Consider the following 13706-nt stretch of genomic DNA (forward strand, 5'->3'; position numbering starts at 1 on the left):
CCACCTGATGCCAAGAGCCGACTCATTGGAAAAGACCCTGGTGCTGGGAAAGATTGAGGGCAGGAGGCGAAGGGGACGACAGAGGATGAGATGGTTGGATGGCATCACTGACGCGATGAACATGAGTTTGAGCAAACTCTGGGAGACAGTGAAGGACAGGGAAGCCAAGAGTTGGACACAACTAAGCGACTGAACTGCAACAACAAAGGGGAATACAAAGTCAAGATGAAGCTTACTTTTTTAAAGATATATTTCCAGTCACTTCACGCAAAAGCAATTACAATATTGCAAAATAATCACCATGTATTCAGACGATGTTAGGATCATTTTGTGATCCAAATGTTGCAGGAGACCATGGATGTGCATGAAGTAAGTTGCCAGACATTTCCTACTACAAGAACTGGTAGAAGTCTAATGGAAATCAAAATCAGGCAGATTCATAGGAAAGAAGGAATCTGTCCAAGATTACAGGAAGCAAAAATAGATCTGCCGAGCTCCTGAATTACATCAGAGCCTAGCAATTCTAGTAAAGGTGGAAACCTGGGCCTGCCCCAAGCAGCTATTTCTGTCTCCCGAGGTAGATCTCTGGGAAGCCACACTCTGGTCATTCTGAGAAATGAACTCACCTCACCCACTGTGCGCATGGGCCTCTGTTACTGCTGCACTGCCTTCCAAAGCTCCTGACCTTGAACGGCAGGGATAGAGAATATGGTTTTGCAAAGTGAAACTGCTATTTACGTTATTACTAAAAGCAAAATAGAAACGAGCTGTCCAGACCTCAGAACCGATCCAGTCCTTCTGAAGGTCAAGTTTCAAAGGACAGGGTCCATTCCTCCCTGGCGTTTACCAATTCCCACCCAGCCCAGCAGCCCCAGCTCCTGCTTGAAGGTCACCTTTCCACCAGACCCCATTACCCTTCCTGATTCTGGAACATTTCTGCACAGCTCATCACCTAGAGGGGTTTACAAAGAGCAGACATGACCGAGCACGGCTTAGGCTGAGCAGAGAACAGGATCCATTCCATCATCTCTGGACCTCCCCCTGGGCTACAGCCCCTCCAAGAGAAGTGCTCGCTTTCTGCTTAAAGTGATTTTGCTGAATGCCTAGACTGTGGCAATGATCGATTTACCAAGAAAAATGAAGATGCCTGAGCAAACTTTTCAAAAAGATGCCATTCCAACATTTGTTCCCCATGAAACAGAATGTAAAGCAACTGGATGCGTTAAGTGCATGCTACGTCATTTCAGCTGTGTCCAACTCTGCAACCCTGTGGACGGCAACCCGCCAGGCTCCTCTGTCCATGGGATTTGTGGGTTGCCTTTCCTCCTCCAGGGGCTCTTCCCCACCCAGGGACTGAACACACGTCTCTTATGTCTCCTACAACTGCAGGGTTCCTTACTAGTGCCACCTGGGAAACCCTAAAGGAACTGAGTAGAGAAGCACACAGATCAAAGGCAGATTAGAGACGGGAGCTTCCAGCTGACTGCACTGAATCTCTCAGGGCACGGCGATGCGTTCAAACTAGATCAAGGTTTAAGAAGTTAGAGATCCGTATCATAGCAAAGTGGTGTGTGTCAGGGAGGCACGAACTTCACACTTGTTTTTAAATATATTAATGGTGCTATAAATAGGCCATCACCTGCTCCTCCTCTTCCATTTAGAAGAGAACCAGCCAGAACGCTTTGAATTACAGATTCGCCAGAATCACAAGCAGCAATGTCCTGGCAGAACAGATTTGCAGAGGAAGAGGGACGTGTTTTCTCCCCTGCAGGAATGGTAATGAACAGGAGATGCCTTCAGAGAGTCTGCTTGCCAAGGAGACGGAGCAGAAGTCTCTCCTCAAGTCCTCCTTGGCCCTAAAAAGTGGTGAGAAGACAAAAAAAGATGCCATTCCAGGAAGCAGTGCAGGCTGGCAAGAAGATTGTGAAGACTGCCCTGAACTCACACCCAGAATGCAGAATGAAGGTGCTCTCTGCTCTGTGTTGCATAATATAAGATGATCGGTGGCATCCATGATCTTCTGCTTTCTAATTTTTTTTTCCTTATCTTGTTGAATTCCATGAGAAGACAACACCTTTGACAATTGTGGGGAGAAGGCAAACTTCATTTTTTAAAGAACCCATGACGATAACAAGTTTTCCCATGCATAATATCTAAGCACCATCTGGCTCAGGATATGAGGAAAAAATTGCCAAAAACCAAGGACAGAGATTTTGCACGCAGTGGTGAAATAAAGGCACGTACCCACGCCTTTGCTCCGAGGACAGGAATATAGGTTTATGTTCATATTCTATGCTAAAAAGACAGCATTCCTCCCAGACGTCCCCAGATCAACCACTGACCAAAAATATCTCACTGATTAATCAATGCTTGGCACCTGAGCTGCACAGGCACATCACAGGCAGTGCAAAAGTTTGAACCACACCAACACAAAGATCAGTAACAGGAAGTTTACCGCCATCTACAGATTTCCTCTCACTGCTTAAGGGAGTGAGCCAAAGGCTCCTGCTTGAAAAATACAAATTGGCAAAACTGACATCAGCTGTAGAGTTGCACTGCGGTCCCAGCGATGAAACCCAGTTGAGTAACCTGTACCAAACAGCAGGCACGATAAACGACCCCCCTAGAAATAGGAAGGTGACAGTCCACCAATGCTTGTGACTTAGACACTCAAAGGATGCAGGCTCACAACAGGTCAATACCCCCACCTCTCTGCCTATGGGACTAAATCTGCCAGATTTAAAGGCAAAGATGGATAATAAATACTTGTATTTCTTTTTTTTTTCCCTCGTCATTCACCACTTTCCCGAGGCAGGATTTCTACAGACTTAAATGACGTCCGATCCAAACTAAAACGCCAGCTCGGGAGCCGGGCAGCGGCCTCGCCAAGAGAGGCGCGGTGCTGATTCGGATGGAGACCCGCTGGAGCGGATGCCGCGCGGAAAGCGCAGCGAGTTTGCCGGCGGGCGCGCAGAGATGGAGAACGCACGCCGCGGCGGTCCACCTGGTGCACACACCTCGGAAACTTTTATTTTTGGGTAGAACCTCCCAAGGAAAACTTTTCTCCTGCCCGCAGGGCTCGCTCGAGCCAGGCCGGCCGCTGGCGGGCCGAGGAGGGGCCGGGAGCCGCGCGAGCCGAGGGGCCGGGAGCCGCGCGAGCCGAGGGGCCAGCCCCCGGGGCGGGAGGCGCCCGGGCCGGGTCTGTCCCTCGCCTCCCGGGGCCCGGGGGGCGCGCGGGGAGGACACTCACCAGGCGGAGCGCGAAGAAGACGGCGAGCAGGGCGAGGCAGGCGCCCATGACGATGAGCAGCAGGAAGACGATGAGCGGGTGCTGCTGGCTCATGCGGTAGTAGGACTCGTAGAGCCAGTCCCGGGACCGCTGCAGCCCGTCTCCGCCGCCCGCCGCCGCCTCGGCGCGGTCCCGCAGGTAGCGGCGCCGCCGCATCGCCTCCTGCCACATCGGGGCGGCTCGCGGGGCGCCCGCCGAGCGCGCCCGGCCGGGGCTGCGCCGCCCGCCCGCGTGCCACCCCCGCGCCGCCTCGGCCGGCCCGGGCTGCCCGCGCTCCGAGCTGCGCGCAGGGGCCTCCGGCGCGGGCGGAGCTCGGCGCCCCGGGGCTGGGCGGCGGCCTTGGGGGCAGCTCCCGGCGGCGCCGCTGCCGCCACCGCGCGGGAGGGGGCGGGCGCGACAGGGGCGCTCGGCCCGCCTCTGCCTCCACCCGCCGCCGCAGCCGCCGCCGCCCCCCGACGGCCGGGCCGCGCGCGCTGGGGGCGGCACCGGGCCGAGGGCCGGGTGCCCGGGAGGAGGAACCGGCCGCGCCCGGATACCCGGGCGCCCGCCCCTTGGACACGCCCACACTCGGCCCCGGGGCGGGCCGCCTCCCTCCGCGGTCCCCGCCTGGGCTGGGGGCTAACCGGGTGCTCCCACCGTCCCCTACGCGGTCCGCGACCGGCCTGGGGGGTTCCCCCTGTCCGTACCCCTCCACCTCCCACCTCGCTGGGACGACGCGGGGGCTCCTAACTGCTCCCCACTAGCTCCAAGAGCCGTGAGAAGGGGCACTCCCACCCTCTGGCGGCCCCAGCTCTGAGTGGTCTGCGGGGGGCTGGGTGCGCGCCCCCCCTCCTGCCGACTTTGGCGGAGCCGAGAGGAGACCTCGCCTTCTTCGGTACCTAGGGCTCAGAGGACCGCCGGGACTGCCTCTCCGGGCGAGTGAAGGAGGAGTTGCCTCCTCTCCGCATCCCCTACTGGGTAGGGGGTTTCTACCCTGGGTAGGGGATTCCTACTCTCGTTTTCTTCGACTCTGCGCAGAGGGCTTGGGGGCTTCACGGTCCTCTCGACTATCTGGAGGGCCCGGGGCTTCCTTGCAGGGAGCGGGAAAGCGCTGGGGCGCGAAGGGACCCCCGGGCAGAGAACAGCCCCCCAAGTGCGCAATGCAGGAGGGAGGCTGCACCCCGCCACGTTCTCGCCCTGCAGTTTCAGCTTAAGTCAATCTTTGGAGGGACCCCATGGGGCAAGATTTGTCGACTCGGAGTTTAGGGGGAGCCCTCTGACGGATCCAGGGTCTCCGCCGAGTCCCTGCTGCGCCGCGAGGGCGCGGCGGGGAGAGGGCGCTGGTGCGGGGGATTGCGGCGGGGGCGGGGGGGGGGGGTCGCGCCCTGGGACCCCCTCCCTCCACGCTACCTCGAGGCACTGGGCGCGGGGGCGGGGGAAGCGATGCTGGAGACCCGGCCGGAGCCGCGTGGCTGGGGGGAGGATGGGGCGGCGGGCGGCTGCCGGGGAAGGGGCCCATCCCGACAAGCCCAGGAGTCCAGACTTCTGGCCCTCTCCCGGGCGGTGGGGGGCGCTCGCTGGCGCTCTCCGAGGGAACCCACCCCTCTCTGGAGGGTTCCTCCTGTTCAAGCAAAGCCCACCTCTCCGCACAGTGGACCTCGACCCTCCCCTCTCGTGCTCAAGCAAACAGCCCAGGGCGTGATCCTGTGCCGTTGTCCGTCCCGGGACACGGGACCGGTGCAGGGGGCCTCTGAGCCCTGGCACCGCCCAGCACTTGGCAAACCTTCCCGAAGCGTCCCGCTGCCCGCTCGGGCACTCCTGTCCCCCTGCCCGGCAGGGGCATGTGAGCCGGGCAGCTGCGTGCCCAGTGACCACGAAACCCAGGCCACGGATGGAGGAGGACCCGGAGGGCTGTATTTTTAGGCTGTATTTTAGGGCTGTATTTTCTAAGGGCTGTATTTTTAGCTGCAGTTGATGCCTTCTCTGCTCAGGGGGTGTAGAGCAGAGAAGGACACAGCCGGGCCACCTGGGGGGGCTGGTCACGATGGGGTAGGCAGAGGGGGCGTGTCCCAGACCCCAGAGCCTGGACCAAGGCCCTGACCTCCAGATTCCACTTGGTCCTGGGCCTGCCCTCCCACCCTGGACCTGCAGATGAGGAGAAAGAGGAGGCGGCAACGCATGGGAGAAGGGGGTCCCACGGCCCCCGCCCAGTCAGAGGATGGAACTGTCTTCTCTGTCCAGCTTCTGGTTTGCTCCCCTCACGCCGCTTTGCCTGCCCGCGCCTGGCTATAGACCTTTAACCAGGTGAATTCCAATCCTATCGTTTCCCTCGGGTCTGCTCACCCACTGGGCTCAGCTCTTTGGTTTGGACCGAGGGAGTTGAGGATTTTGGTGGTTCTGAGAGCAAGCTGTAAGACAGCTCTGATGAATCAGATTGTGTATAAACAGCTAGAGCCCAGAGCCTCCTAAGGAAGCCCAGGTGAGTGGGAAGTTGCATTTTCTGGCCTGAAGATTCTGCTTCTTCTGGCTCTGCCCCAGGTCTGTCTGGGTTGCACTTGCAGTAACTTCTCTTCTCTGATTCATGAGGCATCCTCACCCTTTGCCTTGATAAACGGCTTCCTTTACCCACTCAAGGAGGAAGGAAAAGTAAATAATCTGTAACTTAGGTTTATGGTTAAAAGTACTGAGAGAGGTGCGAGGGAAAAGTACCTATTTAATTATTTTCTCCTTCTCTCTAGGGGGCAATGGGGTGTTTTTAACAACCACTATCTATCTCTCTATTCGCCACATGGTAAAATAGGGTTGGTGTAAGAGTTCTAGGAGATTTGTTAAATATAATTTAAAAGAGACTCTGCTTGAAGGAAGCATTGTCTTTGACCCTTATGACATTTTTTATCACTCACTCTTTCGTTAATTCCTGCAATAGATATTTATTTTGTGCCTGTCCTATGTCAGATGTCAGGTAGTCCCTGGTAGCTCAGTGGTAAAGAATCCGCCTGCCAGCGCAGGAGACACTGGTTCCATCCCTGTGTCGGGAAGATCCCCTGGAGAAGGAAATGACAACCCACTCCAGTATTCTTGCCTGGAGAATCCCATGGACAGAAGAGCCTTGTGGGCTACAGTCTATGGGGTCGCAAAATAGTTGGACATGACTTAGCAACTAAGCAGCAACAAGTATGTCAAATGTTCAAGGGGGAAAATAAACCAGGCCTAGGACCCTTCTAGGAATTCCCAATGTACTTTGAAAAGTAGGGCTACAAAGAACAGAACATGAGAAAAAGATCAACATTCATCCCCAACTCCCCCATACAATTTAAATTTCACCATAGTAGACAGGTGATGAAAGGAATATACTATAATAATCAAGATATGTCAGGCTTCCCAAGGTTACACTGGGTTTCAGTTTGCGGGCTTATTTTTTTTAATTTATTTTTAATTGGCCGATAATAGCTTTACAATGTTATGTTGGTTTCTGCCATGCGTCAACATGAATCAGCCATAGGGGCTTATTTTTATGAGGACCTATTTATACAAAAGAAAATGTGAACCAATATAATGATTATAGTTATTTTATCAGCATTTTAGAATCAATTGCACCAAGTATACCTTTTTAAAAGTTCACAACAGTTTCTATTTTGAAGGGAGGGAGAAAAGAAAGGAAAACCACGAAATGATAATCCACAAGCAGCGTGAAGTGGAGTGAGAAATGCCCTTTAGTACAAAGCCAGGAGCATGAAATCTGTGATTTCATGACTCATGTGATTCAAGGGACCCTAAGGAGTCCGCAAGTCCATTTCCATAGTTTTAGGTGGCAGGGAGGCTATGCCAAGGGTAACGCACAGAGAATAAAGGGTTTTCCCATGAACTCACTCGGTATCAAGGCATTTGTGACAAAACACACAGAGAAACTGACTGTGGAAGCTCTAACTGGGCCTGAAGAAGTGGGGAGGGGGAAGGCATTGGGAAGGAGGATTCATTTTTCTCGTGCAGCGCTAGAGGGCAGCCTTCCATGCTTAGAACCCAGAAGGCAGGATGGTGGGCCTGTGGGAGTGTGGTTTGTCCTGGGGTCGCCCCACACTTGATTTAAAGTCCTGCTGTCATCATCTTGAAATTCTTGATCATTTGTGAATGAGGGGTCACCCATTTTTATTTTCCCTGGGCTCTGCAAATTCGAGGGCCGGTCCTACTCACAGGAGGCACTGAGCTGTCCTGGCATTCCTGCCTGCGTGCAGAGCCTGAGGGCTGCAGGCTGCAGTTCAAGCAGGCAGACCCTTCGACCTCCAGCAGACAGACCGCAGGCACCCCTGCCTGCTAAACTGATCATGTTTCACACAGATGATAACACACCTGAGCGATTACACATCCGTTAAATAATGATGCCGCAGAACCGGATTTTTGAATCAATGGGCCTTGCTTTAAAAATAACCCATCTTCTAGTTCCTATTCCGAACCCAGTTAGATTAGCTTCGTCAGTAAGGACGCCGTTGTGCTCTGCCCAATGTCACAGCGCTCTGATTGATTAAAGGCAGGCAGGCAAACTGTGCCAAGGACAGACACAGACGTGTGCCAACCCAGAGCGTATAGTAGAGCTGAGCGCAGAGTACTTCCCTATGTATTCATTTTTCTCTCTGGCAAATACATCACTACAATTTATATAATAAAGTGTGAACAGTATGTCAACAGATTCATTATCACCATGAAATACGTTTTGTGTACCCAGATAACATTTACATTTTGATTGAACTGGAGTCTATGGCTACAGAAACCACACCACCAAAGCCAGTTTCGGCTCCGGGAAGCCTCATTGACTCTTTCAGCTCACTAAGGAGCTCCCCTGCAGTTCACTTTCTACAGCATCAGAGTTGCTGAATGGACCATTAATATATTTATCTTCTTTCTCCTTTGGTGTGGAATGCTCCCGACTTGTCTTTGAGAAATCTTGCCTCCTTGGTTCATTTGATAAATTATTTCTCAAGTGACAAAACTGGGATCAATATTTAATAAACTCATCTTTAAAATCTGATTTCAGGTGACCGATTGGGACTTATGGCCCTGGATATATGATAAGATTATTTTGAGACAGACCTTTCACAAAAGCCCACTGCCGTTCCAAAGTTTGTTCCTAGGACCTGTTTCAAGAACCACTGAGACACTGGAATTCCTTCTGTGAGAGGCCGGGAGTGAGAACCAGTTAATGACTAATCAGCGCCAGGACCCGCACGTCTACAACCGAGTGAGAGGAATCGATTTCTCAGCTCCTGCCCTGAGAATGAGATCTAAAAAGTCATGACTCATAGAGCAAGCTGTGTTCTCCGGATGTGTTGCCTAGGGAGGTATCAGGAGAGGGGCTTTATGTACCAAGCTTGAATGATTCAGAAACCTTGACTTTTACTTTTATATCCTTTTAGGTGTCCCTTAAAAGAGTCAATGAGAGAATAATTCAATTACACTCTAACACTGTTAAATAATGTACTTTGAGGGACAAGAAGTGGTCTCTAGGAAAAACAATGCTATGACATCTTTCATGGCTATTTTTGCCCAATTCTGAATTCATTCAATTCGGATAACTTAATTCAAGATGTTAAGCTACTCTACCATGTTTGATTCGTGGTTTTATGTTTGCATTTGAAAATAAACTCACTGCTTGTATTCACACAGCTGTAATGGTTGTTAATATTCTTGTAATAAGTTAAACAGAGAAGGCAATGGCACCCCACTTCAGTACTCTTGCCTGGAAAATCCCATGGATGGAGGAGCCTGGAAGGCTGCAGTCCATGGGGTCGCTGAGGGACAGACACGACTGAGCGACTTCACTTTCACTTTTCACTTTCATGCATTGGAGAAGGAAATGGCAACCCACTCCAGTGTTATTGCCTGGAGAATCCCAGAGACAGGGGAGCCTGGTGGGCTGCCGTCTATGGGGTCGCACAGAGTCGGACACGACTGAAGTGACTTAGCAGCAGCAATAAGTTAAAATGCTGGATTTTTGCTTCTCTCTGACACCAACTGTATGGGGATCTTTGAAGATGTCATAAATATCTCTGAGCTTCAGTTTATCGGTAACATGATAAGAATGAGTCCATTAGTCTAAGCATTTTCCTAAAACGTTTATACTACCCTGGGCCAAGTAAAGGGATGAATTTTAATCAGCTTTTTTATATGGGAGCGTATGGGAATGGTACACATGCAGAAAAAGATTGTTGGTTTGTATATACACGTTGATAACAAGTACTGTTTCCTTTCATACAGTCCATGAGGTTTTCAGGGCAAGTATCATTGGGTGGTTTGCCATTCCCTCCTCCAGTGGATCGCAGTTTGTCAGAGTTCTCTGCTATGACCCGTCCACCTTGGGTGGCCCTGCGTGGCATGGCTCATAGCTGCATTGGCATCGTTGGATGTGGCATCTTTGGTGAAGTCCCTGATGCTGGGATGGCTGGACTGCATCACCCATGCAATGAACATGAACTTGGGCAAACTCCGGGAGATGGTGAGGGACAGGGAGGCTTGGTGTGCTGCAGTTCATGGGGTCGCAAAGAGTCAGACAGGACTGGGCGACTGAACAACAACACTGTTTCCTTAGGTGTAAAGGCAAGTGTGAGAATGTTTCAGTGTGTGTCACGGCAGTGAGTAGACACACAAATCTTTTTTTTTGTCTTGGTATGGCCATTCTCGGAGAAGGCAATGACACCCCACTCCAGTACTCTTGCCTGGAAAATCCCATGGATGGAGGAGCCTGGTGGGCTGCAGTCCATGGGGTCACTAGAGTCAGACACAACTGAGCAACTTCACTTTCACTTCTCATTTTCATGCACTGGAGAAGGAAATGGCAACCCACTCCAGTGTTCTTGCCTGGAGAATCACAGGGACGGGGGAGCCTGGTGGGCTGCCGTCTATGGAGTCACACAGAGTCAGACACGACTGAAGTGACTTAGCATGGCCTTTCTTCCCTCTCTAGTGCGTGTTAATCGCTCAATCACGTCCAACTGTCCGACCCCATGGACTGTAGCCCACCCGGCTCCTCTGTGCACGGAATTTTTCAGGCAAGACTACTGAAGTGGATTGCCATTCCCTTCTCCAGGGATCTTTCTGACTCAGGGATCGAACCCAGGTCTCCTGCCTTGCAGGAAGATTCTTTACCTTCTGAGCCACCGGGGGAAAATACCCTCACTAGAAGGTCAATTAATTAAGGGATGGAGATTTTGTTTCTTTTGTTCACTGTTGTATCTCTATTACCTTAAATTTGCAAAACACATAGTAAATGCTTAATAAATATTGACTTGGTGAATGAATGAATAGATGGAAGAATGAAGATATGAAGTGATTTTATTCTGTAAAAAAAAAGTACAATCGGCAAATAATGCTACTAGATCTTTAATCAGAACTTGATTTGGTAGAAATTCTACCCAGGTCTTGAACAGGTTACACGTATTTAAATGTCTTCTATTGACATCACATTGATTTTTTTTTTTTAACTCAGAATGTTTTCAGGTCCTAAAATGGCAAGATTTTCCTACAATATTGAACTAGTTCCGTTCACTCCAAAGAGCAAAAGCTCATCGTGTATATGAGTTGAGAAACTGAAAAATAACCATAAAATAAACACGTCCAGGAAAAGAAAAAATTTGCAGAGAAAGTACCATTGGGGTTAGTTTTTCTCAAGAGAAAGCAGACTCTGATGCCATAGCTCCCAGTCACACTGCAGAGGCAAAACAATTCCAGGCAAGGAAGACGCCCAGGGTTTGTGTCCATTTAAAACCTCATCCTTTCTGTAGCTTGACCAGGGCTGAGAATGCAACGGAAGCAGAGGGAGGATGGAGTGGAGTGGGCCACCTGCGCGAGTGGTCGCCCTAATGACCAAGCAGCAACACCCAGATTAAGGGAAGGAAGATGAAGACACCGGCTGGGAATAGCCTTGTTGGATTTTGTTGCTGCTAACATTTTTGGCAAAAGTGATATACTGCTGTAAATCCGATTCTAACTAGTATGATCCTCGTGAACAGAGTTCCTTATTACAAATTTAGGACGTTTTACTCTTCAGTGGAAGGTTTCAAAAAGAACCCCAAGTGAACTGTTCAAGCAGGACCGTTGAGTGTTGCAGTATGTGATAGACACAGGTCTTCATACCTAAGTTAAGCACTTTCCTTTTAAATAGTATCCCAATCACAGGTGGCAGGTCCCACACTGGACTCAAAAACATGCCTGCCAACCCTTCCAGCCCTTCCGTGCCTGCATGCTTGCGTGCTCAGTCACTCAGTCGTGTCCAACCTCTTTGTAACCCCCTGGACTGCAGCCCTCAGGACCATCTGTAACGTGAATGAGCCAGAACGAGGACAAATCCTCCACTCCTGTGCTATCGCCTGTCCACATCCCAATAACCCTTGTTTCTCCACCTTTATCGCCGTCTCTTCTCATGCCTCCTTCTCCTTCGTCCCACTCTCTTGTCTGTCAAGTTTCAGGATTGCTCCCCTGCCTTGCTGCCAGCTCAGATCCATCCCCTCAGTGTTCTACCTGTGACAGAAATCTGGCCATGTCCTGCCCCATTACCTATGCAAGAAAGCCACCTTCTCCTGTGAAATACCAGGTCTCTTAGAACAACCCTGCTGTCTCTTGATGCCTTCATATGCCCTGATTTAGGCTCTAGATAAAGGGAGCTGCAGCAAGCCTAGAGGTTGCCACTCCCCAACCTCATATCTGAACCTACTCGCTTGCCTCTTCCTGCCCAGACGGCACCCCTCCTCTCTGCACTAGTTTTTAAAGGGAGGTCATTGGAGAGAGGTGGGTCTAGTGCCTGCATTCCCTGACTAAGCAAACCAAAACCTAACCTAGAGTCCATGCCTTGGAAACTGAGGAAGTAACACTTAAGAACTACCCATCAGTTCGGTTCAGTCACTCAGTCGTATCCAACTCTTTGCGACCCCCATGGACTGCAGCACGCCAGGCTACCCTGTCCATCACAAGCTCCCGAAGCTTGCTCAAACTCATGTCCATCACGTCGGTGATGCCATCCAACCGTCTCATCCTCTGTCGTCCCCTTATCCTTTTGCCTTCAATCTTTCCCAGCATCAGGGTCTTTTCCAATGAGTCAGCTCTTCACATCAGGTGCCAAAGTAGTGGAACTTCAGCTTCAGCATTAGTCCTTCCAATGAATATTCAGCACTGATTTCCTTTAGGATGGACTGGTTGGATCTCCTTGCAGTCCAAGGGACTCTCAAGACTCTTCAACACCACAGTTTAAAAGCATCAATTCTTCAATGCTCAGTTTTCTTTATAGTCCAACTCTCACATCCATACATGACTACTGGAAAAACCATTACTTTGACTAGACGGACCTTTGTTGGCAAAGTAATGTCTCTGCTCTTTAATATGCTATCTAGGTGGTCATAACTTTTCTTTCAAGGAGCAAGTGTCTTTTAATTTCATGGCTAAAGTCACCATCTGCAGTGATTTCAAAGCCCCCCCAAAATAAAGTCTCTCACTGTTTCCATTGTTTCCCCATCTATTTGCCATAAATTGATGAGACCAGATGCCATGATCTTAGTTTTCTGAATACTGAGTTTTAAGCCAACTTTTTCACTCTCCTCTTTCATTTTCATCAAGAGGCTCTTTAGTTCTTCGCTTTCTGCCATAAGAGTGGTGTCATCGGCATATCTGAGATTATTGATATTTCTCACAGCAATCTTGATTCCAGCTTGTGTTTCATCCAGCCCAGCATTTCATGAGAACCTCATGAACCACCAGTCACTACCAATCGCTCACAACCAATCAGACTATCCCAAATAAGATAACCCCTGAAGCTCTAGCCAGTCAAATGATTGCTTTGCTTCACTTCTGTGTCCTCTGTGGAAACCCCAGCCTAGTTTGGTGGAGCCTCAATCCTGGGGTGAAAACTCACGCCTCAATGGGGTGAAAACTCCCATCCACTTTGGGTTTGGCACTGTCTGATTAGAACCCGTGTCTGCTCAAAAAAGGACTTCCCTGGTGGCTCAGACGGTAAAGCGTCTGTCTACAATGCAGGAGACCCAGGTTCGATCCCTGGGTTGGGAAGATCCCCTGGAGATGGAAATGGCAATCCACTCCAGAACTATTGCCTGGAAAATCCCATGGACAGAGGAGCCTGGTAGGCTACAGCCCATGGGGTCGCAAAGAGTCGGACACAACTGAGCGACTTCACTCACTGCTCAAAAAAAGCACTTAAAATTTTTTAATGTGACTCTGTTTATTTTTACAACACATACACCCACATCCATCCACCCACACTCCATTTCCCTTACCTGTAAAACTGATGTTCATCGTCTTACTTGGGAATCTCCTCCATGTACCTGGGCCAACCATTCTCCATGAGCTGGCTGTAAGGTTACATCAACCCTGATTACTTTCCTAAAATAGAAAGGCAATGTTATCAAACAATATTTTTGATATTAGAAGGTTAAGTAAAAGA

The 13706-nt window shown here is 50.5% G+C and overlaps 1 protein-coding gene, 1 long non-coding RNA gene and 1 other non-coding gene across 3 annotated transcripts in view; 2 read left to right on the forward strand and 1 right to left on the reverse strand.

The window, feature by feature from the left end:
* Window positions 1-3485, reverse strand: part of ADCY2 (adenylate cyclase 2) — a 454379-nt gene extending 450894 nt beyond the window's left edge. Inside the window, exon 1 of the mRNA XM_024981538.2 lies at window positions 3251-3485. Within this exon, the coding sequence (XP_024837306.1) occupies window positions 3251-3460 (210 nt within the window). The 5' untranslated portion in view covers window positions 3461-3485. The remainder of the gene's footprint in view (window positions 1-3250) is intronic.
* Window positions 3486-3814: 329 nt separating this feature from the next.
* LOC112443014 (uncharacterized) lies at window positions 3815-8925 on the forward strand. Its single transcript, XR_003031287.2, has 2 exons — window positions 3815-4266; window positions 8298-8925. It is a non-coding gene; the product is annotated as an uncharacterized lncRNA (long non-coding RNA).
* A 4315-nt stretch (window positions 8926-13240) lies between these two features.
* Window positions 13241-13312, forward strand: TRNAC-ACA (transfer RNA cysteine (anticodon ACA)). The gene has a single exon. It is a non-coding gene; the product is annotated as a tRNA-Cys (tRNA).
* Window positions 13313-13706: the final 394 nt, after the last annotated feature.

This window comes from Bos taurus, chromosome 20, assembly GCF_002263795.3.
Source record: "Bos taurus isolate L1 Dominette 01449 registration number 42190680 breed Hereford chromosome 20, ARS-UCD2.0, whole genome shotgun sequence".
In the NCBI taxonomy this organism is placed as follows: Eukaryota; Metazoa; Chordata; class Mammalia; order Artiodactyla; family Bovidae; genus Bos; species Bos taurus.